Raw genomic sequence first — 27,260 nt, 5'->3', positions numbered from 1 at the left:
TTCAACCCTTAGACTTAATGTTTCAGCGCAAGTAATGAACATAAGCCTACAACCATAAGGTTGTCAGTCACAAAAGGGAAAAATCGCTTCATCACACTTATGTTCGATAATGGTGCCACCACAAACCTGATTAAATTGGACCCCTTAAATTCGTATTCACTTGTAGAGACTAGTAAAATTATTAACCTTACCGGAATTACACTCCACCCAGTTTTAACTAAAAGACCAACGTATATAAATGTACAAGAAAAATCGACCATTTTTCATGAGATCCCTAACAATTTTTCTATCAAGGATAGCGGTCTATTAGGTCGAAACTCTTGTAAAAAACGACGAACCACATTATCGTGTTATCATAACGCTATAGTATTAGATGATAATGTAATGAACCCTATTCCTTTTTGAAAAACTCTTGAAAAATAAAGCAATCAGAAAGGGATAAAAAAGAACTGACGGCAATAAAACTTAAGAAACAAGCGCAGGAAAATCAAATTTTAGCTACTACCCTTAATTCTAACAAAGAAACAGAGTATCTTAAAGATAAAATCGACCAATAAAAATTTGATGACCAATACATCATTGGCCGACCCTAGAAGTCAAGTATATCTAAATATGAAAAATTTAGAAACATAAAATCTGATATGTATTTTCAAGATGAATATGACAAGTTGATTTTATTAGAGAGGCAATAATTTTGTGAAGCCTACTGGTAATAAAACTAATAAAAGTGGCATTTACTGAAAAAATAATTAATTAGACGACCAAGGTACACTCCAACCCCATATCAATGAACATAGTAAAAATACTCCTAGTGTGAAACAACTTTGCCTTAATGAGGAAAAAAAACACTAATAAATTAACGAAATATACAATTAAGGCTTAAACGCATTAAATAATAATAATTTATTTAATTAATACCATTTTAACCAAAGGATACTTACTACGAGTCGACGTAGGACATAATGATGTGCATCTAGGAGAAAGGATAGTAAGAAGTAAAACGGTCTATGTAATATTATGGCAATCAACACTAATGAGGATGATGTTACGATTAAAATAGATCTAAGAGAAAATCTATTTTTCAAATACATTGCACCTGAATTTGTCCCCGATACTAGGTGCGAATATGAGAGATTAATGATCAAAAACAAACAAAATAGAATAAGAGACCTTAAAGGACTTGTGCGCACTGGTCACTTCAACCTGGAAGAACGAGACCGAATTTATCGACTGATTTCCGAATTCCCAGAAATCTTCTTGTTACCGAGAGACCCTTTACCCTGTGTAATCTCGTTGCACATGTAATCCCGACGGAAAATAATATCCATATTAATACTTAACAATATTGAGACTTCGTCATCACCATATAATTTATCTTTTGGGATTGTTCCCAAAAAAAACCTGATAGCCATAGAAATCTAAGGTGAAGGGTAGTAATTGATTTCCAAGAACTTAATAAAAAAATTATTGATGATGAATATCCATTGCCCAACATCGCTAATATCATAGACCAGTTAGGAAGATCCGTATATTTTTCCGTTAATTTGGCAAGTAGATTTCATCAAGTTCCTATGGCTAAGCACAATAAGTATAAAACAGCATTTACGACATCCCATGGACATTACCAATACAAAAAAATTCCCAAAGGCTTAAAAACCGCACCTGCCACGTTCCAACGACTAATGGATCTCATGTATCAGGATACTATAGACATTCCATTAAAGATTTATATGAAATAGCTAAGTCATTATCAAATTTATTGAAAAAAAAAAAGAAAAATTTGAATGGACCGAAGTGCAAGAAAAGAGTTTTTAAATACCAAAAGACGATATATGTCAAGAGCCTATTTCACAATTTTCTGACTTTAGTCAATCATTCAAGTTAACAACAGATGCATCTGACTCTGCTATCTGAGCGGTATTAAGTCAAGAAAAAGATGGGTTTAACCACCCTGTCATTTTTTTTTCAAAAACTCCAAATGAAGCCGAAATAAATTATTCCACGACTGAAAAGGAATGCCTAGCTGCACTACACGCAATTCATCATTTTTGTTCTTATTCATTAAGAAATACATTTCTTTTTGTAGCTTATCATGAGCTATTGAATTGAATGCATACAAGAAAAACCCGGGACAGCGTTTAATGCGGTAAATGTTCAAATCCACCGATTATGAAAACACTTTTCAATACAAGCTAGGGAAACTCAATACCAATGCTGATGCATAATCTAGAAATCCAGCAGAACCGTTCCTGTATGCAAAAAATAACATAAATAACTGATTACCATTATTAAAAGTTGTGATGGTAGGTGAAAAAAAATAGAGGAAAAAAGGAAAATAGAATAACCAAGTCAGAGAAAAAGAATAGAAAGAACATCTAATTTAACGACCATCAAACCTAAAGCACTGCCAACAACCTTGCAGGAGACAGTAGAAGTACCAAAGAGCATGATCTAATCAGGAACAGATGTACCTAACGTGGCCAGGGGCCCTGGACTACCTCTTGGTTCAAAAACAAACAAGGAAGGGCCAAAACTATATCATAGTGTGATTGCTCATAGACTCTATCTTATTAAAAGTAAATTTTTTAGAATCAGTAGCCTCAACATTACACGCTTATAATACTAACACAGAAATCACCGGAATAAAACCTAATAGTTCTAAAAATCAAGAAATACCACGATTACCAGTCAGAAATATGATTCACCTTAGTGCATCATCAAGGACAAGTATTTTTTTCGAAAACGACTCGAGTGATACTGAAAAATTGGCAGAAGAAAATACGCAACCACCAGTATATGACCTTAGACAAAGTGGATTACGACAAGAACTGACTGAAACGGATGTAGACTCAAATACACATACTGATACAGACTCAAACGTGGCAAATACTGAAATTTGCGCTACACACATTTCACTTAGCAAAGGTTCAAATGACTACGTTTTTGAAGACCAAGCTAAAACTACGACAAGTAATAATAATAAGGTTACTTATCAACAAATACAAAAGTTAATACAAAAATTTAACCATAGTCTTTAAGAAAATTTGGGCAAGTCTAACAACGATGATTAACCCGAACAAGCTAACAAGGATTTTTTATCAGTAACTAGATTTCTTGATGGAGATAAGTTGGATCCCGAATTTCAAGACATATTAACTGAAATGGACACCTATGACCCCGATAATTTTAATGATTTTGTATTAGATGAAATAATTGCAGATATATAAGGACGTACAACACATTTTTAATCCCCATATCATTAAGAAACTCCAGATTACTTAGATGAAAACAACAATAAACAAACGAAATACAATAAAAATAAATCAGTGAATCGAAGTATTGCACCTGATTTCATGCTACTGTTGGACTCAAACTGTTTCCAACCAATCAATAGATACCAACAACATCACGGAAAAGTTGATATTAAGAAAAAAACTTGGTATTGTGGAGCTTGACAATGTATTGACATTTCATTTACATTAAATCAAAATTTCGTTGTCCTGCTGACAGCCTTTTTAGGATTAAAAATCACGTAGGTGCCAAGACAACACGTAACATTGACTTTAATTATTTGAAATCGAAGAAACGAAAAGTTGGCCAAATATTAATAACATCTTATGGACTACATAATATACTGTCAATTGTTATGAGTAAAACACCTACTGATTTAATAACTTTGAAAAGTCTTACGAAAGCTATAAAATCACTCAGGAAAATATTATTTAGACAAAGTCTTGAAACTTTCCGAATTTCAGGAAGGGGAGATCTTACAGACAAATTAGAACCTGGATTGATAACAAAAATGTTATTAACAACATTTGATAAAACACCTATACGAAATACTATCTGTTTTGGTAAGATTGATTTTCCAAAAATTTAAGAACCGAATGAAAAAATACGAACACTATATGACAGCCCTGTTAAAGGATATAAGAAAGTAAACCAAGCGTATTCAAAAATGAGAGAACGTTTTTATTGGCCTGGAGTGAGGAATAATATTCTCAATTATGTTCGCAAGTGTAGAAAATGTCTTTAAAAAAAAGTTGAACAGATAAAAACAAGAGAACCTCTGGTGCTTTTAGACACACCTATTAAAGCTTTTGATAAGGTGTCCATTGATACCGCTGGTAAATTGAAAATGACACTAAATGGCAATTTTAATTTGTTAACCATACAGTGGAGTTTGACTAAGTACATCATATTTGTTCCTATTATTGATCTTAGATCAAGCACGCTTGCTGATAAACTCGTACAAAATTTAATATTAGTTTACGGTGCGCCTAGAGCAACCTTGTCAAACAGACATACTACATTCATGTCTTATTTATTGAAACAACTTATGACAACTCTGAGGATCACCTTACTACATCAGCATATCATCTTCAAACAAACGGTTTACCAGAACAAAGTAGTGCTGCCTTAGCTGATTTTATAAGAACTTACTCTAAAACTCATGATGACTGGAACAATCTGGCCAAATTTGCAGCTTTAACGTATAACACGAGTGTACATGCAGCAACAAATTTTACGCCCTATGAACTAGTATTTGGGAGAGTGGCAAGGTTGCCCTTAAAGATGCCTAAAAATAAAAGGTTACGAACCTATCCATTATATTTACCAGGTCTTATTAAGCAACTTCAAGAAATGCAACTTGCGGCAGGAAATCAACAATTAAAAATGAAAATACAAGCAGAAACAATATACGATAAAAAATTAAAGCCTCTAAATGTTAAACTAGAACATTACGTTTAGATAAAGAAAAAAGTACGTTCCCATAAATTTGATCGGTACTGTAATGAACCCCTAAAAGTAAAAACAGTTTTAGTAGGAAATAATGTGTTACTTTAAAAAACTATGATGAAATTATACGAAAACACACAGGTTGATTAAAACTAGTTTAGGATCGAAAGATAGTAATATGGCTTGATATTAATAAATTCATATTGGAACTTACACCTACTCAAAGATTAAATGAAACTTTTGATATTGTATTTTAAAGTTTGGTTATCCTAATTGTACTAACTGTATAAAAATGGACCCCTTGAATTTAAAAATAATGCGATTGAAAAATCTTGAAGCAACAATATCGGACATAATAAATACTGTGAGAACCCATGCAAGAGATAATATTATTCCATCTCCCAGCGTACAAACAAAAAGACTGACACCTTTTGGTCTCTTCGGCTTAGTCACAGAAGACGATATCAATGTTATGAACACGAATATCAACAATTTGCATGCCAGTCAAAAAGAACATATTAAATTGTATAAACAAAATAGCCATATTTTTGCAGCTGCATTCTAAGAACTATGTAACCGTACAAAACGCCATTAGTATATTCTAAAACAAGTTGCTGATATATATTGACATCAGGACAAGATTTTACTCTCGACAGATATCTGATACATTTATCAACTTACCGTAGAAAAACTGAGGCTACTTTAAATCATATTATTCATTCCCATAGAGATTTGATTATTGTTTTGTATGATTTACAAAAAGGTTGAGCACATCCAAAGCTATTTTCTCCAAATATATTTAGAACCGTAGCCCAATATGTAAGAAACCTCATAGGAAATCTAGAATTTGTAGCACAAATAGAGAATTGTTATGCTGGCGAGTCAAGAACTCTGAGCAAATTAGATTTTGTGCATCAAGAAAATTGAACCATGGTAGTATTACATTTGCTACTCATAGATCGAAATTCTTATAATCTTAATAAACTAGATCCTGTCATGATATCTTAACCTGAACAAAATCGATCTGCCTACATACAATTATCATATCTTTACTTAACAGTAGTAGCAGACCATTATTCGTATTGACGATTAAACGAAGTCATATTAAATCAATGTGATAAAACGGTGTATGGTTATATATGCTCGGCTATGGAACCGTTGAAGAAACCCTATTCTATCAACGAATGTAAAATTCTTATGTTATTACGACCTGGAACAGAAGTATTTAAATACTGTGAAATTATGTTAACACCAAAAACCGAAAGTCAATGGATTTACTTACCAGCTGATAGTACATAATTATTTTCAACGCCTAATGAAGAACAATTAAACATTATCTCTCCCAATAAAATGGATCAACAAGCAAAAGTAAAGGTATAGGTCTTTTACGAATGAATGATGGAAGTACGGGAAAAACTCATTAATTGACCATAACCAATGAACATTAGATTATCACTCAGATACAATATACCTATCAAGTAGAAGTGAACTTGAACTTAACTGTACTACATAAACCCTTAAAAGACACTGATGACTTCCATGATGCTCTAAAAACAATTCAAGAATTAAACTTTGATGAACAAGCTTGGACAAATGAAGAATTGAATGTACAAAATATATTAAATCAAATGGAGAAAATGTGAACCTGAAAGGTGGAGGAGAAACAAACTTCTCTTTTTATTTTAATACGTAACGTCATTGAAGCTATTATTATTAGTATTATAATAGCAATGATTATTAGCAAAGCAAGCTGTTTTAAGAAGACTATGAAACGTAGTGTCTTGGAAAAATTTATAAAATGCACTGTCAATCCACTGAACGCAGAACCCTGAGTAACTATAAAACAAGAACCAAAAGAACACGAACCAACTAAACTTAATGTCGAAATTAAAGAGAAACAAAAAATACCCATATCATCTAAAACTAGACCTTTACTAAAAACATGGAGTTTGATACTCTCACGGCATACACCCAAGAAGTTGCAAATAGATTTATAAATCAATAGTAATTGGACACTCTTTTCTTTTCAGGCTTGACGATGAACCTCGACTATGAAATAAAAATTAGGACTAAAGTCAACATAGATCATTCTTTACATAAAGTTATTGAACAATTAGAGAATAAAGAAAACATTAAGAAAATGTACATACTTAAGGATTTACATGGTTATACACATCGAACTATTACCGACATTATAATAGTGATTCATTTACTACAAAACCTGATGAACACTGAATATAGGAGGAAAAATTCAGACTCTTTCTCTTTTTCAGATAAGGTCCACTATTTGTCAAGCAGAAAATATTTCTTCACCAACACAGTCAAAAAGTGACAATGATATACCAAACATTGATCCGAAAAGACTTATGTGTCTTTTGCCGTGGAATATAGAGAAAACGAAAAGGGAAAGAGATTCCTTTAACCATTTCTCTCAATTCGGAATCCTAGAATAGTGTTATGCTGTCAAAGATTAGTGGGAAAGATTATTTTAAGGATATGTAAAATACATGGATCCTGAAAGCGCTATTCTAGCCTTAAAGAACGATAAACCCAAACATCGCACAAAGTACGTTAAACCAATTAAAAGGAGTGCAAAACACAAAATGAACAGTAAATTGACTCACTCTCTATGTCAACAACAAGTTGAGTTCATGATATATCAGAGACATATCATAATATGTAGAAGACAATGATGTACCCAAATTCCAGAAACAAGGCTGACCTTTACTAAAATCATCTATTTACGAGAGAAAATTAACAGTAGGGAAAAAAGAACCCAATGGTGGAACCCTAATAGTCAAGAAGTTACATTCTACGTCAAAAAATGGATCACGTAGTTTTGAGATTTAATTAGGCCTTATAAAAACAATGGGTGAATTTATATTTAGTACACTTATTAGATACATGTTTATATAAAGCTATGGATTCCTATGCGCCAACTCAAGCATGACTTATCCACTAACATGCATGTACAAGATAAACTTGAACAGTATGATCTTACATACTAAACACATACATATACACTCATATACACTTACCTAAACAAGTACATAAAATGGTTATCAGTTACACTCACAGAATTATATTTTCAATGTTTAAACTAAACCCTAAAATCGTCGAAGCAATGGCTGATGTATCCCGACTTAGTATTTGGTATACTATTACAGAGAAATTATAGTTGACTTACGCTAAAAGAAATGCTCAAGAATTTCGAAATAGTATTGTTCATAAAACGGGACTTCTGTGCTATGGGTTATTCGAGTACTACGGTGGTGTTTTGTTCATCGCCGTAGGCAGAAATTGCTGCAAACAGTTTAAGGGCAACACCAACACTACAAGAGCTATTCGATTCACTACTTCAATCACTGAATAATGTGAGGAATTAAGTAGCATTAACGACACCCGCGTCCCTAATAAATAAAAAGTTATTTAGGATTCATAACATATTGGAAAATAGACGTTGTTGGATATAATGATTAAAAGACCGATCGATAACTACCAAATGGAGATATTCCTAAATAAGTTCGGTTCTATGCTATCCTTGAAAGAAGAGCCATGCATCGCACCGTACACCGGGCATGAAGCTGAGTATTACCAACTATGTCGTGCAGCAGTTGCGGCAGCAACCCCAAATGCAACACCTATCCTCGAAATAGAAGGGACAAATCAATTATCAGAACAAAAGGTACAAGCGCCAGTTAATTTCGAAACCCAAGTGCCGAAAAAGAGTATAAAACTAACTATAACAGTGGAAACTCCTTCAAATAATCATGAAAAAGGGACTGCTGAGTGAGTGGAAGACATACGCCGCACAATAGTATATTATATAACCCAGCAGCCGAAATATGTGAAAATTAAAAATACGGAAAACGAAAACACATCCAATAAAGATGATGTTCCTAAGGACCGTAACCCACTTTAGTGGAAATTAGTATCTAAGGTGCCAGTCATAATGAATCCGGATGAGTACACCCGGTTGTTAATGACGTTTGGTCCTCTAGTCAATCTAAACTACTACCCGCTGAATGCCGTACGCAGTGATGAACGACAATTGTATCGAAGTTTCACTACTTATTTTAGCGAAGAATCGGCAGCAAGAGCCTTCAAAGGACTTAAAATATATGGGGAAAAATATGTAGTAAGGATAGATAAAAAAACCGTGACACAATAACACTTTCAGCATGTGGGAATCAAATGAACAAAAGCAACCTCGAAGTGCACATTCTTTTGTGCAAAATACGAATAAATCCTAAGACAGACTTGCCCATTATGCCAAAAGAATATCAGTTTAATAAAATACGACTAGCACTATAAGATTTGCCTTGGGACAGGCGTTACAACAAACCTTGATGCCTTTTACAGATTGATCATAAACGAAAAAAAACCGAGGGTCAAGGAGAAAAAAAAAGACATTAACCATGACTAATCATAATAAGTCCTATTTTCCTTCCTTTTTGCACATTTCCAAATAAATATAATAATTTTGTAGAATAATTACCACTTACTTCAGTGTATTACAATAGGCTATTCTTTTTTTTCAGTGATACTTTAATGTAAAAAGAAAAAAAAATTATTGTAATATATTTGTTTGTATAAGGCTAATATATATATTGAAGATCATTGCCAATAATTTTTTACTTATAACGTTTAAACAATTTTAAGAAAAAGCGGGTAAACAGTAAAAAAAAATTTTTAATTTTTAAAGTATTTAATTTACCATGGTCCACTTCTTACCTCAATTCAGATTGGCAAGTGAGTAAAGGCCGGATCTCAAGCTCGTGAGCATGTGTTACCAAAATCCCGAGCTACAAGAACCGCAGCCTAAACCACTGTGCTACCATGACCACATTTGCTTTAATATATATATATATTCACCTAAGACGGTGAAAGTTCTAAGGAAGGGAGGCTGTAAAGTAATGACTTGCATAAATAAAGACATTTTTCATTTTAATCTATTTTATATCATATTTATTCCCTTTTTCAATTATATAATTTGAAGACTCTTAAAAGAGTCATACTTAACAAAAGTCGTCACCCAACACAGCTGACTGTGTACTTCGTGGCTATCGGAAATGTCAAGTGACAAGCGAAGCGAGCCGCTAAGCCTGAACACATGAAGTCAGCAAGTACTGGTACCATAGTATGTAAAACAAAGAAGTTTTAACTAAAGCTTTGCACAAGGTTGATTTCCTTGCGTGGCGTTACAGTTAGTAGCTTTCTACAGCTCGTCGAGTGGAGACCAATTGTTTATTACTTTTTTGTCAGAGGTGCCACTAGCTAGTTTACTGTACGTGTCCAATAGTATTTACACTTATCGATTTTTTATATATGTATATGTATGTGTGTATGTATATAAAACAAAAAATTCAAATTTAACTAAATTGTAACAGGACATTGTAACAATCTTGTAAAGAGATATTGAAAAAGTACATAATCTCCACAGAAGGAAAAATAAGGTTAATCGATTTAATACTTCCCAATACCTACCTACAACATGATTCATTAACTACACCCTTTTAAATGAGTGAATTTTTGAAACTGTTCTTCTTCACTACTAATTTCGCTGAGTGCCTTTGAACTAGACTATCATGAAGATATATTACGCTTCTTATAGTTTGTTAAACGTCTTTTAAGTAACTTGAAAATTTGATTTATCTCTTTACGTTTTTGCATATTTTCCATTGTTAGATTAATTATTTATCATCCAAGTGCTAATGAAGTTACGTACAAGGGTAATCCGATAACTACTTAGCCTACAAATAAAAGAAAAAATTTTTGCAAAAAATGTAATTTATTTCTTACTTTGATTACCCTTTAATTCGATACACTTGACCCAGCGATGCTTCGACTTCTTTAACCCATCTAAAAAAAAGTTTTCTCGAGGTCTGCAAGTAGACCTCCGTGGTGTCAATTACTTCCTCATTCGACTAAAATGGCGTATACTTGAGACAATCGTTGCATCCTATAAATTGTAACTAGCGGTTATATAACCTAATCATTTGAGATAAACTTTTGCACTAAGGGCCCTACGTTAGACTTGTAAACTTCGGAAAGGAAATAAGGGGAAAAAGAAATAAGATAAAAGTAGAGGTTTTGGATGCATAAAAACTGTGTGATAGGTGTATAAGAAATCTAATACAGTACAATATAATACTTTATTACGAACAGTTCTTATGCATTAATATCAATTAATAATAACTTTTCAAATTAGAAGGTTCCTTAAATTTAGATTAATTTCTTCTTAAGTTCAGTTTAATGACAAAAAATAACTTAGTATACTACAATGTTGTAAAGAGATTATCTATTAGGAAACCATGTATTATCTTCTTTTTCGTCTTCTTTACCCACTCATCTTTCGAGTATCTACTCTTTCTTTAGTTGCTCCTACTTTGTCGATATTAATTCTTATAAAATTTTATTAAGATCACTGTAAAACAATTATTTCTTTACAATTAAAGGACAGCTTGGAAATAATGAACGTCTTCTTACATTATCAATAAGGTTAATTTGATATTATAGTTTTCTTAACTTATTTAACAAGTTGCAGTGTAATGAAACAAAAAGTAAATGCACGCCCTTCTTATTTTAAAAGAGAAATAAAGTGTGAACTCCGTAAGATTAATGAAGAATTCAAGGCAAAAAGTTAAAAATTAAACATGGGACTTAAAAAGTGTGATCTGATTATTTATTTTTCTTCTTTATATTACAAGAAATCTTAAGAAATCTTAGCTCTGTTTATTCCTTGAAGATTTAACTATGTGCGACAACTTTTTTTTTTAATAGACGTATTAAAAAATGTTACTAATACTAATAACATTATTTAACGGAAGAACAGCAGTAGATTTTACTGTGATTAAATTAATTTCTTATCCTACGGATCAACAGCTCCTTTACGTAGTTTATAATGATTAATCGATTAAGAACATTTATATGCTCGTAAAAGAGTTGTCGCACATTCTGGTGCTAAAGGCCGAATTTCAAATTATTTTTCTGACAACTCTGGAGTTTATTGAAAATTTGCTTACTTCCTAAAAATTTTCTAAGGAAAACGGGAAAAATACCATTTTCACGCTACTAGCGTTAGCTGCATGGTTTGAATAATTGAAAAATTAAATCTTGTATTTCGCTTGTATTTCAATTTTTCCATCACATAGAAAATTTTATGAAAAAAGAATTTTTTTTTTTTTTAAAGAATGCTTTATGAAATACAATTTTTTTGTCTATGGAATTTTCAATTTACATATTGTTTTATTACTGTAAAAGTAATTTTAAGAGGAAATTTCAACCAAACAATGGAAATTAGTAGTTTTTTCGGAGACCACTAAAATTCTTTTCGTCCCATTGCAAAATATCACTTGGTACTTGTTTGAATAAACTTTTAAATTCAAAATGCTAGATAGCATCGTTACTGGAGAAATTTTTTTTGTTTTAACAAGATATTTTGTTTATTATTAGTATATATTTTGATGTGAAACAAAAACTTATAAAAAAATGTCTTTTTGAAATTTTTTAATTACAAAAAAACGATTTTTCAATGTAAACAAATGCAAGTATCTCGACTTTTTTAAAATGTAAATTATTGAAATAAACGTATGCTTTATTTTTAGTTTAAATAGACACTACCGTAATAGTATATTACGCACGAGTTTGCAAAGGCTTCGGTTTACGAACCCAGAGGTTTACGGCACGAGCCGAAGGCGAGAGCCGTAACGAGGTTCGTAAAGAAGCCTTTTCGAACGAGTTTTGTATGGTATTTTCCCGCTTAAAAACTCAAAATCAAACAGCGAAGGTGCTATTTTGAGGTTAGAAGGCGGAAAAAATCATTTAATAATAGTTGTTATGACCCAAGTTATAAACATTTACGGTTTTTTGAATCACAGCAATATCAGCAAATATTTCAGAGTAAAAATTGAATTGTACTTTCTTTGGCATAAATGTAGTTGATATACATAAATTAATTTTCATGCATGTAACAGGTTTCCATTAAATAATTTAAAATACATTTTATTATACATTTATTAAACCTGACCGCATGTGAGCCTATGCATGGGACCAGATATCTTTACTACTATAATATACATTTTATGTTTGCCGTGCTTTCAGCCATTATAATAAGCCTTAAAATTAAAAATATTGTGTAAGCATGTCACATAGGCAGTGTTATATTTTAAACATTTCTAGTTCTTGCTCGCATATAACTTCTACCCATTTAGTCACATTTAGTTAGGTTTTACTGGTAAGTGTCCGTGGTCGATAACGTTCAGAGAAACACCTTTTTTATTCGATGTGTTTTGATCCCCTGAATATGGTTAACAAAGATGTCTAACTTTATTTGCTGCCAATTAATTGGTAAAAACAGTTTTTTTTATCGATATAAAAAAAAATTTCTATTGACTAAAACTTTTTTTTTTTAATATACCTTGGCACATTTTACACAAAAAACTCGAGCTAAGTTAGTGCAACGTCATAATTTTAGATATTCTGATTTTCATCCGTAAAATCTACGGAGTTTAGAAACGTTGGTAAAAAAAACTCTTTTGTTTAAAATAACGTAAATACAACGAAAAAAAATTTTCCATCAAAATATCGAAAATTATTACACTGCTCTAATGTAGCTTAATTTGCCTGAAGTGATGAACAATGGTCCGTGGAATTAGAAAAACGACTAATGCATTAATTAACAATACTGTGATTGTCAAGTTGTAGATTGTTACAAATATTTTTTTTATTCACAAATACATATTTTCAGGTAAGATTTAGGCACAGGTAAGTAAAATATAACGCACTAAAAGCTGAACAACACATAGTTGAGAGTATTAAAAACATTATTTATTCAAATTTTAAAAATTTTTTACTCAAACCAAAGTAGTTTATGTATATACGTCCAAATTAGTTTTTGGTTTAAAATGTGCCAAGAAACATAAAAAAAATTTTTTGAGCTTAACTCAAGTTTTTGAAAAATTTTCACACAAAAATTGTTATTAAAAATCGATTCGTAACAAATTAAGTCAAACAACTTTGTTTACTGTAGTTAAGGAATCAAAACGCATCAAATAATGAAGGTATCTTCATATCTTTTTCTTAATTTTTATTCTACACTAAAATGTATACTAAATGACATGTCTTACATCAAACAGAAAATAAAAATTTCTCATGGAAATGGTGCCATTTGACATTTTTAATTTGAAAGGTTATTTAAACAAGAAGCAAGTGATGTTTTGTAATGAGACCAAAGCTGCCAACACTGTTTTTCTCGTATTCCTGACTAAATTTCGAAGATGTTTACAAATTTCCAACGTTGTCCAATGCTGTTAGTTGTAATTTTTCCTTGAGCACTGGACCAGGCCAAAATGAGACTTAATGTATTTTTTGAAATATCAGGATTATGATTTTTATCTTCTTTTGTCGATAAATATTTACTTGTTAAATTACTTATGTATTAAAGTTACAAAGTTCAATTGATATTATCGATAGCTTAAGAGATATTATGTATATCAGGGTGGATCTTGAAACAGTCTTCATGGTGAAAGATAAAAAAAAAATTAATAGTAAATCTCAATAATTGTTGAGTCATCTATCTATACCATATACTTTTTTTGCAGGTTGTACAAAAAGAAAGTTTTAGAGAACTTAATTTCATCATGTATATCAAAAGGATATGTTTTTCAAATGGAGATGATTATTAAAGCAAAACACTTTGGATACAGTATTGGAGAAGTTCCTATATCATTCGTTGATAGACTTTATGGAGAGTCTAAGTTAGGAGGTTCCGAAGTACTTCAATTTATTCAAGGACTACTTTATTTATTTGTAACAGTTTAGTATTTAGCATTTTTTGTACTTAATAAAAGCTTAAAGAAGAAAATATAGTTATACGATACATAACTTCAATATAAAAATGAATATTTTAAAAGTGTATATCTAACTTTAATAATACTACCCTGTTGATGGAACTTGATGCAGTAAAATTTTTCTCTTCATGTAACAAACAAATTTTGAATGTCAAGTCTCATAGTTAGTAAAGTGTTTGTTAAACTAGCCACAAAAAATAAATTTGAAAATGTTGTTTGCAAGGTCCATTGATATGATATGCGTTATTAAGACTGCATTAAACTCTTGATATTGGTCGTAATATTATCTGGTCAATTATTTAGCTTCATACCTTAAACTTTTAGTACCCTTATACGGTATGATGATAAGTATACTTATAGGACTAAATTTTTATTTTAAATTAGAAATTAACCAGTTTAACTACAGTAATAACCGTCAAATATTTATACACATTTTGCTACAATGCCTGCATGACATAAATATATATACGTCTATACTTTCTTAACAAAATGGAACCTCGAGCATACTATTTTGATAATAGTTTTTACAAATTAAACAGTTTTACTTAATCAGTGAAATGACTGAAGTCGACAAAATTTTAAGTGAAAAAATATCAACTAAGTTATAAAAAGAAATAATTAATGTTTGAACTATGAAATTTATAGTTAATCAATATTATAAACCAGCAAAAAAATCATATCATCTTACACAGAAGAAAGTTGAATGGAGCCATAGAAAAAATCGTATTATTGTATTATTGCTCCGAAATTATAGGGTTACCGAAAGCTTAAGCGTAAGTAGCCCCATATTTTCAAAAAAATCCTTCGTCCACTTTTATAACGATACTTATAAAAAAATAGCAAAAATAGTTTGGTATATTTTAGTAGAGCAAATTTTCACAGAAACTATGTGAAAAACCGTCAAACAGGTCTGTTACATCGAGGCTGAGCTTTACGTATCTTTTTTTCCCCCTCTTCTCCTCTTCTTTTCCTCGTAAGGCCGCGTTTTTGTATCAACCTAAACGACATACACTCACACATATACCAAGTACCGGAGCTAAGGCTTCGTGACACACGTATAAGGAGAGACCGAGTAAGACAAAGACCCAAAAACTAGTCTACATCTCCTTCCCTCTTTATGCGTCGTCATCGCCTGATAAAACTTAATAATTATTCTCTATCCTTTTCCTCTTCTGTGTCTTAACCATTAGTATATAAGCCGACGCTCGAGCCAGGATGTTGATTCACACATCGGCCAGCGTTCATGCAACGAGACTTGACAACAGCATGCCACACTTCTACCACTTTCTTTCTCTGACACTTACAATACACAGAGACACTAAGCCGAAAAATAACGTAAACTGTAATACAACCTAATTTCGATAAGCAAATACTGGGACCAGTATCGTTACCATACAATATTCTTTAGCAAGTAAGCATCACCCCGAAACCAAAACAGCGCATGTAAAGGAAGACAGAAAGCATATAGGAAATCATTCCCTCTCCCTGCCACGAGATGATGCAGACTAATTCTAAGAACCTATGTGCGTCTTGTCGTCTCTGGCCATAGTGGCAATAATAAGGAGGCAAGATCTTCGGCTATATAAGCCCATGGTCTCCTTCACGAGCAGCTCGGTCCCAAAAAATTTGTTCAATGGTCAGGCCAGCTTGGGTGTATACCTAGAGCAGTAGCCAGACTATAGACACATGACCTGGACAACCCGGTCGATACACTCAATGGTCAGGCCAGCTTGGTAAAATACCGAAAGCAGTAGCCAGACTAGTAGGTATACACGACCTAGAGAATCTGTGACCTGGAGAATCCGGTCCATCGTTTCGATTTCAATTATATCTGGCCACCCGGATCTTGCCTCGAGAGCCACTTTGTACCCCCTTTTTAAATTTTTTTTCTTAATAATAAAAGTAAGTAATAATACCGTTAAAGTAAATTCTTATACATCCCCCAATAGTTGTTTTTTTTTTTCGCGTAAAATCCACTATTGCGTGTCGTTCAATCCGGATATTAATGGCCAAGCAGGTGGTGAAAGGAAAATTTCAATTCACAAAAATATTTTAAAGGAAACAAGGCTAAGTTGTGTGCTGGTTGGTGCAAATGCCAATGGCCAAGCAACTAGCTTTGTTTAAATTCAAATAACGCTACGTTGTGTGTCGGTTGGTGTAAATGCCGATGGCCAGGCAACTAGCCTCTATTTAAAAATCAAGTACCGCTACGTTGTGTGCTGGTTGGTGTAAATGCTGACGGCCAAGCAGCTGGCTCTTAGTTAGCCAACCCAATTTTTAAAACCATACGTCGTGCGTCGCTAGTAAAATACCGGCAACCAGACGATTATAGACTGCTTAAAAGAGAACCAAGTTACCATTCCCAAATAAATGGCCAGTTACGTGCCATGGGTGTAAATACCGATGGCCAAGTAGCTAGCTAACCCTTCTACAATCATCTACCCTGTTCCTACCCCAGTGCTTCATCTTCAAACCTTGCTGTCATATCCCCAGGCTATTGAGCGAAAGCTTAGGCCTAAATACAAAATTTACTCCTACGCCGTCTTCGACGTAACAGGTCCAGAAGACACGTTGTTTGCGATTTTTAATAAGAAAAAAAATTTGTAGCCGAAAACAAAAAATAGTATGGGACAGCCTTAAGAAGACAAAAAAAAATAGTTCAAAGCCTCCTAATCAGTCTTAAACTTTACCCACGAAAAAAAACGTTGCTGAGAATAACCATTTTTGACTTTTTATAATGAAAATTCTAATGATTCTAGAAAAAATTTATTGGCTCAAAATTTTCGATAGTATTAAAATGTATTATTAGTTTCACCAAAATAACATACTTTCTTGAATTTCTCCTACCATATCGATACTAAAAATTTGACTTCACATGCATTTTCTTGTAAAATTTTATTCAGATCACTGTGAAGCAATTATTTCTTTGCAATTCACAAACAGCCTGGAAATAGAGAAAGTCTTTTTACATTATTAATAAGGTTAATTCAATATAATAGTGTTATGATCGGACTTGTTTAAAGTATAGTCTTAACCATTTTATTTCAGTGTCATTCGTGGATCTCTTAGGGTTCGGCTCGTAAGCTTAATTTGTTTCTTTTAGTTAGGAAAAATCTTTTATTTGAATGATATGAATAATTTTAATTATTGTGTTCTTTTATTAAACGATTTAAAATAGTTTTTTTTTTTTAATCCAATTTACTTGGACCTATTTAACAAGGTTTAGTATTAATTATATTGCTGATAATTAACTTATTCTTTCACTGACTGTTAGTACTGCTGCTTTAGAGCTCTCTAATGCTTCGTGCCGTAATTTTGTGTGATTCCTTCAACTACACGAATGAATTCGTGGCCGGAAAAATGTTGCGGTTTCTGCTTTTCCTGCTATCACCAGAACCACTTTTGGCGGACCTCCTTCGTTGAACCTCTTTTCTTAGCGTAGTTCAATACTATTGATATTCTTGAAATACACCCGAGTTGACTCAGCGAAGACGTTATGCCTTACGTGTATAAAATACTTACGAGTCGCGGGAGTCAAGAGTAGACCAAAACTTTAGAAGACAGATGACAGACGTGAAAAGAGTGATTTTTCCTTCTGATCGTGCGTTTTTATAGCGTCAGAGCGGGTAAAAGAAGCCTTTGGTTAACTTAGGTCAACCAATGAACGATGCTCTTGTAGAGCGATAATGTCAACGCAGTCTACAACAACATCGCTCATTGGTTTACCTAATTCAACAAAAGCCCTCTTTTATCTGATATGACGCTATAAAAACGCACCATCAGAAGGAAAAATCACTCTTTTCACGCCTGTCATCTATCCTCTTAAGTTTTGGTCTACTCTTGACTCCCGCGACTCATAAGTATCTTATACACGCAAGGCATAACGTGTTGGCTGAGGCAACTAGGGTGTACTTTAAGAACATCAATAGTATCGAACTACGCTAAGGAGCGAGGTTCAACGAAAAAAACCAGCAAAACATTAGGTTTGCACAATGATGTTTTCATGTTATGATTTCATGTTTTAGGAAATAACAGTACAACAGTACCAATCGTATTTTTCTGTTATGTGTTATTGAGTTTTTTAGATCAGTGATAATGAAAGCTTGCATCAGCAACAAAAGAAATGCCAAATACAAGTTAAAGTTTGACGAATAAGTTTAAAAATTTCGCAACTAATCTTTTTAGGGATTTCACAAATAATTCAAAGTATAATAACATAAATTATCAATTACAATTTTCAAATTAGTATACATTATTAAAAATGGACTATCAATGCACAAGTAAACTATTTATCTATACATACAATACAATTCATGCATTCATACATGTAACGTACAATTTTAGTACATACATGCATTCTTAAAACGAGGCTGGTCGTATTATATGTCAGCATATTATAAAATATTAACCTTAAAGCTAATACGTACACACGCATATAAGTGACATACGATTTCTACTTGTCATATGAGCTTGTGTACATACATAATACATCTTTTAATAATTTGACGGATGAATTACGTTTTTACTTATAAAATTATTCATTTGTATCAACTCGGGGTGTAACACCTCTCTTCTTAGACTGTTCACGAGAACGCGTTTTTAAAATGTAAACAAAGACCCTGAAGCTGCTGTTGCTGGTTGCGAGAGAGTACGGCCGAACTCAAACACATTCTTAAACGTCACATCCATGAACTAGCTTTTACACTTACATGTAAATTTACCAGCAAGTAAAATTTCGGCTATACTGGCTTTTCTCGCTCGCAGGCACGAGCAGTTAGGCTTTGTCTCTCGAGCAGATCAATCGCTCAGCAAAGCATAGTTGCGTCGTTAACGACCTTTTGCGACTTTTAACGTCGAACTTACCGAGTCTCGCTTAGCTCAAAGATTGTTCTGTTTTATTGTTTTTTTTCTTCTAATCTAATCTTGTTAATACTTTCAGTTGTTTCTTTATTCCGTTTTTCAAACAAGCAAGCAAGCACACATATTTTTGTTATATTATTAAGTTTATATTTATTGTTACCTGTTTGTTAATAAATCTGATTTTAAAAGTTAAACGAAACGAGTGCGTGATTTATTTATATTCTCGAGTTTCTTGCGAGATTTTGTCAAACCCTCGAAGTAACGCTTTTGACGCTGTAAAGGCAATATTTTGATCCGGCGGCATAAAAGTCGATATCGCGATACGCCGTTGGCTATTTAATTAAAAATTTATAGTTGGCATTGTCGCGAAAATAAACATGGTAGCAGAGCGTGGTTGCCTTTACTAGTGCCAAACAGTGACTTGAATTCAAGCATTTGGAAAAGGCTTAAACTATTTTCAAGGATTTTGTACACCGTCGGCATCGACTGCACAAATCATACCCTTGGACTTGAGAGGAGAGAGTCGTCGTCAACAGGCAACACTCGGGCATTAGTGCTTATCATTTCAAGGCCTCCTTATTCATCGGCTCATACAACTCAGCTCGACCAGCGTATCTTCAGCGGTATTTTGATGAGCTGGAGTTGGTGGGAGAGGTCGGTGTTGTCATACGTTGCTTCGGCTAAGGTACAGTGCCTCTTCGCTCTCTTCCTCTCGCTCCTTTGTTTTTAAAACATCTCGCACTCGTCGTTTTCAAAGCCAAATAGGTCGGTTATTTATTTAGATTCCAAAGGTTCTCGAATTTTTGAATGCTTATACATCTAGCCTTGTACGTAACGGAATATTTGCTTCCTTTTTTTTATATCGCACCTTTCTTTTCGTTCGTGAGCATTATTTTGTTTTCACAAGTTCGGCGTTTCTTTGGCATTTCATCAATAATATGAAAGAATTACTTGAAGAGCAATTAGTTAACTTCGAACTCGTTATGGATTTCCTAAAAACAATGTTAAAAACTTCTAAAGAAAAGCGTTCGATTGGTTGGTTTAAGACGCAACTCGAAAATTTAAAAAAACAGTGGGACGAATTTTGTAAGCCGCACAAGAAACTTCTAGCATCAAAGGAAAGATTTAAGGACGAGAGATATTTCGAGGAAGACTATTATTCCTCAGCGATTGCACAATATACAAATACGAAGACTTTGATTTTAGGAGTAATAAATCCAGGACGCAATCAGTCATCGTTACAGGGTGATAATAATTATGTCGATATAACTATGGAAAGCCCCTCCTATAGATCCCCTCTACCAAAAATCGAGCTGCCAAAATTTTCGGGTAAGCAACTTGAATGGGAAACATTCAAGGGAATGTTTATCGCGCTTGTACATGACGCTCCTACCATTCCGCCAATCTTGAAGTTGCAATACTTAATTCTCTCGCTCGAAGGTGAAGCGGCTAATCGATTCAAAAATCTTCAGATTACTGCCGAAAACTATGAAAGTGCTTGGTTGTCAATTCAAGATCGTTACGACAACAAAAAAGTTCTTCTCGCAACACACATGTCTCATATCATTTCATGCCCGTCTATGCAAAAGAAATCGGTCGCTGAAATAAATCGCATTATGGACGTCGTGCGCGAGACCAAACAAGCTCTTGACAATTTGCGTATTCCCGCTGAAAGAATGGGAGAGTTGTGGCTAACGCATCATATAGTAAGTAAGCTCGATACATCAACACGCTTAGAGTGGGAACGAGAGGCTGATTAAGGGTAACGAATATCCGACATATAACTCGCTCACCGAATTTCTCGAAAGGCTCGTTCGTGTGTTAGAAGCAGCTTCACCTACCACCTCAAATAGCTCGAACTCTCAGTCGAAGTCAAGCTCGCAAAATTCATCGAACAAATCAAAATCGATAGCTGCGCACACAACAGAAGTTACCTCAAACAAGAAAAATGCATCGTGTCTCTGCTGTCGTGGAACGCACTATCTTTTCGCATGTCAAAACTTTAAAAATTTAAGCTTGTCTCAAAGATATGATTTTTGCAAAAAAGAGAAGTTGTGTTTGAATTGTCTTCAAACTTCTCATTTTGCCAAGCATTGCCCTTCGCCTAAACGATGCTTTGTCTGTCAGGGCAAACACCACACAAGGTTACATAACGATTCTCAAGGATCGACATCAAAACCTGCAGTTGTAAACGACTCTTTGTCATCGTCTGACTCTAGAGACGCTTCTTCAGTCCATTTTTCGAGTCAGGGAATTGCTAAGAGTGTTTCAGCAGGCAAATCAATTCTTTTGGCTACTGCATCTGTAGCGCTAGCAGACGCACATGGCAACAAGGTCACTGTGCGTGCTCTCATCGATCCAGGAGCTGAGAGATCATTCGTCGCGGAACATGTGCTTTCGCAGCTTTCACTCAAAGCTCAGAAAATCTCTCGCTTGATAACTGGCGTGGGAGCTGAGGTAACTTCGATCGCTCGAAAGGAAGTAAGTATCTCACTGCTCTCTAACGTCGATAAAAATTTTGTCATTCAGTTTTCGGCTTTGGTGTTGGACAAACTCACTAATCTCTTGCCAAAAGTCGAAGTTGATCAAAACCAATGGTCACATACGAAAAGTCTCAAACTGGCCGATCCTTTATTCTTTAAGCCAAGTCGAATCGATTGCATCCTCGGTGCAGATGTTTATTCATCAATCATCATTGACGGCTTAGTGAAAGGTCCAGTGGGAATCCCAATAGCTCAGAACTCTGTGTTCGGATGGATTCTGACAGGAGCTCCTGCGAATAGTCAATCGTGTCATCATTCTTCAGTTCAGGTGTTTCACACATACACTGAACCCTCTCTCGATAAATTCATGGAGAAATTCTGGGAGATAGAGGAGGTCCCTCAAGAAAGACACCTCACCCCAGAAGAGCAATTTTGTGAAGATTACTTCTCTCTTACTTACGCTCGTACCCCTCAAGGTCGTTTCGTCGTTCGACTGCCATTTTTTAAGCAAGTCTCGTTTTCTGGTTCGCGAGATATAGCCGTAGCTTGTCTCTTTCGCTCTGAAAAGTGTCTAAACAAAAATCTACTCCTCGCTGACAAGTACAAGGCTTTAATGCAGGAGTACTTGGATTTAAAGCACATGGAATTAGTCCCGTTAAATCAAATTTCACGTGAAGCTTACTACATGCCTCATCATGCAGTTTTTAGACAAGATAAGCCTGAAAAAATCAGGGTAGTATTCAATGCTTCCCAAAAGGATGTAAGTAAATGTTCGCTTAATGATGCACTGTCTCCAGGTCCAGAACTTCAAGCGGACATTACAATCGTCTTAACTCGATGGCGATTTCAAAAATTAGTTTTTGTTACTGATATTATCAAAATGTTTCGACAGATTCTGATTCATCCTGATGATGCAGACTGGCAGCGCCTTGTGTGGCGACCCTCAGTTGAGCAGCCTTTGCAGGATTATAGAGCGCTTACCGTCACCTACGGCACGGCTCCAGCACCTTATTTGGCTCTTCGAGTACTCAAACAGCTGGCTCAGGACGGCCGTACGACGCATCCAGAGGCATCCAAGCTTCTGGACCATCAAATCTACGTGGACGACATATTCGGAGGCGCGGACGAAGTCGACTTAGCTATCGAACGACGTGATCAGCTGATCCAGCTTATGGCATCAGCAGGGATGGAGTTGGGTAAATGGTCAGCAAATAATCAAAGTCTTCTTGATGGAATTGTAGCTGGCAACATTGATGAGGTCCCCGTCGACGTGGACGAGGCGGTATCAACGCTAGGTCTCAGGTGGCTTCCTCAAGCCGATAATTTTATTTTCAAACCTACAATAGCACCCTCTCCATCGATCATAACAAAGAGAATTATTCTCTCAGAAACTGCTAAATTATTTGATCCATTAGGTTGGCTTGCACCGGTCATCGTAACTGCAAAAATCATGATGCAGGATCTATGGATCAATAAGTTCGATTGGGACGTACCGATTCGAGGAGATCTCTTGCAGCAGTGGATGAAGTTCCGTAACTCTCTGACAAAATTAGACGTCATTAAAGTGCCCAGATGGATAGGTTGTTCTGAAACATTTTCTTGGCAGCTTCACGGTTTTGCTGACGCTTCAAAGCGAGCCTACGCTGCAGCAGTCTACGCTGTAGTTCCTGGTCAATCTTCGGTTCTTCTTATGGCCAAAACAAAGGTCGCTCCAACAAAAATGGAAACTCTTCCTCGGTTGGAGCTCTGTGGAGCACTGTTGCTTGTTCGCCTAACTAAGCACCTGCTACCTAAGCTGCATCGACAACCACAGTACATTCACTTCTGGTCCGACTCCAAAGTCGTGCTGAATTGGCTAAAAGGTCATCCATCAAGATGGCAAACCTTCATCGCCAATCGAGTAAGCGAAATTACATCTTTGTATCCACAAGCTGAGTGGCGACATGTAATGTCCTCGTACAATGCTGCCGACTGCGCAACTCGAGGACTTACACCTCAGCAACTCTCCGAACATAGCCTGTGGTGGTCAGGACCCATATGGATGACATCACCACAATCGACATGGCCTTCAACAACAGATGATGACTACGCCGATCAACAGAACATTCAAGCATTGGTAATGCAGGAGGCAGCTTTACAAAAGCATGTCGACGACGACTGTCTGATATATCTGCAACGCTTCTCTAGTTTTGCTAAGATACGCCGTATCCTCGCCTATTGCGCGCGATGGATACTCAACGCTCGTCAGGTAACTGACAAACGTCAATACACTTACCTATCTGCTCAAGAGCTTTCTTGGGCTTCTGCCTCTTGTTTTAGAGCACTACAACGTCGACATTTTCCCATCGAATGGGAGCAGCTACAGGCCAACAAACCACTTTCTAAGCGAAGCAATTTGGTACGATTGGCACCTTACTTAGACGAGATTGGCCTCATTAGAGTTGGCGGCCGTTTAGAAAATGCTCCACTTTCATACAGTGAGCGACACCCTATCGTCCTGCCTGGCAATGACACAATTTTAAAGCGACTTGTCCAAGATACACACATTAAGACACTGCATGGAGGAGTACAACTCATGCTCTCACAGTTGTACCGAACTGTGTGGATCACACGAGCCCATCAGCTCGTCACACGAGTCTACCGGAATTGCTACAAGTGCATCAGACACAACCAGAAAAGTGGACATCAGCAGATGGCTGCACTACCAGCTCAAAGAGTTACTCCACTACGTCCATTCGCCATAACTGGGATAGACTACGCAGGGCCAATCCCAGTGCTTTTCTCCAAAGGTCGGAGTGCAAAAAGCACGAAAGGTTATGTAGTAATTTTTGTTTGCTTTGTAGTCAGAGCTGTCCACATCGAGATCGTGTCTGATCTTACGACCGACGCATTCATGGCTGCGTATGATCGCTTCACAGCTCGACGAGGAGTCTGCGACACGATCTACTCAGACAACGCAACAACATTTAAAAGGGCATCGGTGGAGCTCGGCCGCATGTTTTCTGAGACCTCTGAGTTCAACAAAACGGTAGCTGGTCAACTTGCAACTAGAGGCACAACATGGAAGTTCATTCCACCACGAGCGCCCCACTTTGGCGGCCTATGGGAGGCTACAGTACGCAGCTTCAAGTATCACTTCAAAAGAGTAATTGGCGACTCCAAGCTTACTTTTGAAGAGCTTTCTACGCTGGCAGCTAAAGTTGAAGCTTGTCTAAACTCTCGCCCTCTATCCCCATTGAGTACAGAGCCCACCGAACTAACAGCTTTAACACCAGGGCACTTTCTCATTGGTTCATCGTGCCTCTCACATCCAGAAGAAGTCGAGAAAACGTTGCAGTTAAGCACTAGTAATCGCTGGAATTTGCTATGCCAAATGCGCAACTCTTTCTGGAAACGTTGGAGAGGCGAAGTGTTACAACAGCTTCAGCAACGTAACAAGTGGTTACATCCTCAACCCAATCTACAAATAGATGATATTGTACTGTTAAGGGATGATCTTACTCCGCCAACGAAGTGGCCACTTGGAAGAGTCACGACGCTCCATCCTGGTAAGGACGGACTCGTCAGAGCAGTCACTGTCAAGACGGCTGATAGTAGCTTTGTACGCCCTATCGTTAAGCTAATAAAGCTCCCAGTCAACACGGACGTTAACGATACCTACCAGCAGCTACAATTAACAAATACAACTTCTTAACAATCCATGTGAAGTGATTTCAGCAAATTCAACAAAAAAATTGACATTTTAATAATTTAAAAGAATGTACTAGTATCGATTTTTTTCTTTTCAAACAATTTTTTTCTAATCAAAGATTCGTTATGTATTTTTTACTTTTGTGAAACTTATTTACATATTGTAAGAGGATGAGCGATCCTCATTCGCTTGTCTTGCCCTAGCATATAAGAGAAATTTCAGTTTTACATTTTTTTTTCTTTTTCATGAATTTTATATTAACTTTTTCTTTTTTTTTGAGTTGCATACATATAAGAACTTATATTTTTTAATAATTAATTTGCTGTGATACAGCAAGGTGGGCGGTATGTTCACGAGAACGCGTTTTTAAAATGTAAACAAAGACCCTGAAGCTGCTGTTGCTGGTTGCGAGAGAGTACGGCCGAACTCAAACACATTCTTAAACGTCACATCCATGAACTAGCTTTTACACTTACATGTAAATTTACCAGCAAGTAAAATTTCGGCTATACTGGCTTTTCTCGCTCGCAGGCACGAGCAGTTAGGCTTTGTCTCTCGAGCAGATCAATCGCTCAGCAAAGCATAGTTGCGTCGTTAACGACCTTTTGCGACTTTTAACGTCGAACTTACCGAGTCTCGCTTAGCTCAAAGATTGTTCTGTTTTATTGTTTTTTTTCTTCTAATCTAATCTTGTTAATACTTTCAGTTGTTTCTTTATTCCGTTTTTCAAACAAGCAAGCAAGCACACATATTTTTGTTATATTATTAAGTTTATATTTATTGTTACCTGTTTGTTAATAAATCTGATTTTAAAAGTTAAACGAAACGAGTGCGTGATTTATTTATATTCTCGAGTTTCTTGCGAGATTTTGTCAAACCCTCGAAGTAACGCTTTTGACGCTGTAAAGGCAATATTTTGATCCGGCGGCATAAAAGTCGATATTGCGATACGCCGTTGGCTATTTAATTAAAAATTTATAGTTGGCATTGTCGCGAAAATAAACATAGACTGTTTCCGCCCTTGGCAACTATAGATCGATAGATAACTCAAGCGAGTTAATAAGACAGGTATCAAGTTGTTGATTAGGTTGAGCGTTAGATATTAATTACGTCAAACGTTTACATATATATATATATATATGTATATATGTATTTGTTTTGTTAGTTTAATGATTAAAGTTTTAAATTTATTGTGTAGTAAAAAATTTTTCCCGTGACATGCAGTAAATATAGCGGTGATAACTTTTGCTAATACTGTAGGATTGTGGTTCATGCACTATCAAAGAGGAGAGAAAGGAAGAGAAGAGGATCGATACGATTAAGTTTTTATTGTTAATTCTCATGTAGGCTTTCTTGGCTGGAGATCAAACTTTTAAAATAGTTCTGGAAATTAAATTTTATATTAATAACATATATTATATAAGTACTAAATGTGTTAGTAATTTTTTTTAATTTCCTTATTTTACAAAATATATATACGATAAGTATACGAAAATTGATGTTATACTCTTAACGAGGGTATTGTGTTTGGTCAGATATTTTATGAATTAATAGTGACCTCGTACAGGCAAGTACTCATTTGCTGTTCTTTCGGGAACTGGTGGTGCTGGATTTTTCACAATTTTTCGTACTCTT

The 27,260-nt window shown here is 35.0% G+C and overlaps 2 protein-coding genes across 5 annotated transcripts in view; both read left to right on the top strand.

Moving 5' to 3' along the window:
- Dpm1 (Dolichyl-phosphate mannosyltransferase subunit 1) overlaps positions 1 to 14,658 on the top strand; it is a 33,857-nt gene extending 19,199 nt beyond the window's left edge. For 3 of the 4 annotated variants that reach the window (XM_014354508.2, XM_014354507.2, XM_089589933.1), the window contains one exon: positions 14,343 to 14,657. In XM_014354508.2, the coding sequence (XP_014209994.2) occupies positions 14,343 to 14,562 (220 nt within the window). In that variant the 3' untranslated portion in view covers positions 14,563 to 14,657. Of the gene's footprint in view, positions 1 to 14,342 lie in introns of all 4 variants that reach the window. The other variant, XM_089589934.1, reaches the window with a different exon arrangement.
- Positions 14,659 to 20,389: 5,731 nt separating this feature from the next.
- LOC149375140 (uncharacterized) lies at positions 20,390 to 25,628 on the top strand. Its single transcript, XM_089590089.1, has 3 exons — positions 20,390 to 21,157; positions 21,579 to 21,932; positions 21,981 to 25,628. Exons 1-3 carry the CDS (start codon positions 20,390 to 20,392, stop codon positions 25,626 to 25,628), a joined length of 4,770 nt encoding a protein of 1,589 aa, XP_089446215.1.
- Positions 25,629 to 27,260: the final 1,632 nt, after the last annotated feature.

Source organism: Copidosoma floridanum, unplaced genomic scaffold (assembly GCF_036245765.1).
Source record: "Copidosoma floridanum isolate Cflo_tuat_1 unplaced genomic scaffold, Cflo_Japanese_pri ptg000011l, whole genome shotgun sequence".
Lineage (NCBI taxonomy): Eukaryota > Metazoa > Arthropoda > Insecta > Hymenoptera > Encyrtidae > Copidosoma > Copidosoma floridanum.
This window is presented reverse-complemented; position numbering and strand designations above follow the sequence as displayed.

Excerpts from the sequence above, each read along its gene's own strand:
- LOC149375140 (XM_089590089.1), top strand. The coding sequence starts at position 20,390 with ATGAAAGAATTACTTGAAGAGCAATTAGTTAACTTCGAACTCGTTATG. Across the intron at positions 21,158-21,578 it reads TGTGGCTAACGCATCATATA|GGCAAACACCACACAAGGTT; the intron begins GTAAGTAAGCTC and ends TTTGTCTGTCAG. Across the intron at positions 21,933-21,980 it reads CTTCGATCGCTCGAAAGGAA|TTTTCGGCTTTGGTGTTGGA; the intron begins GTAAGTATCTCA and ends TTTGTCATTCAG.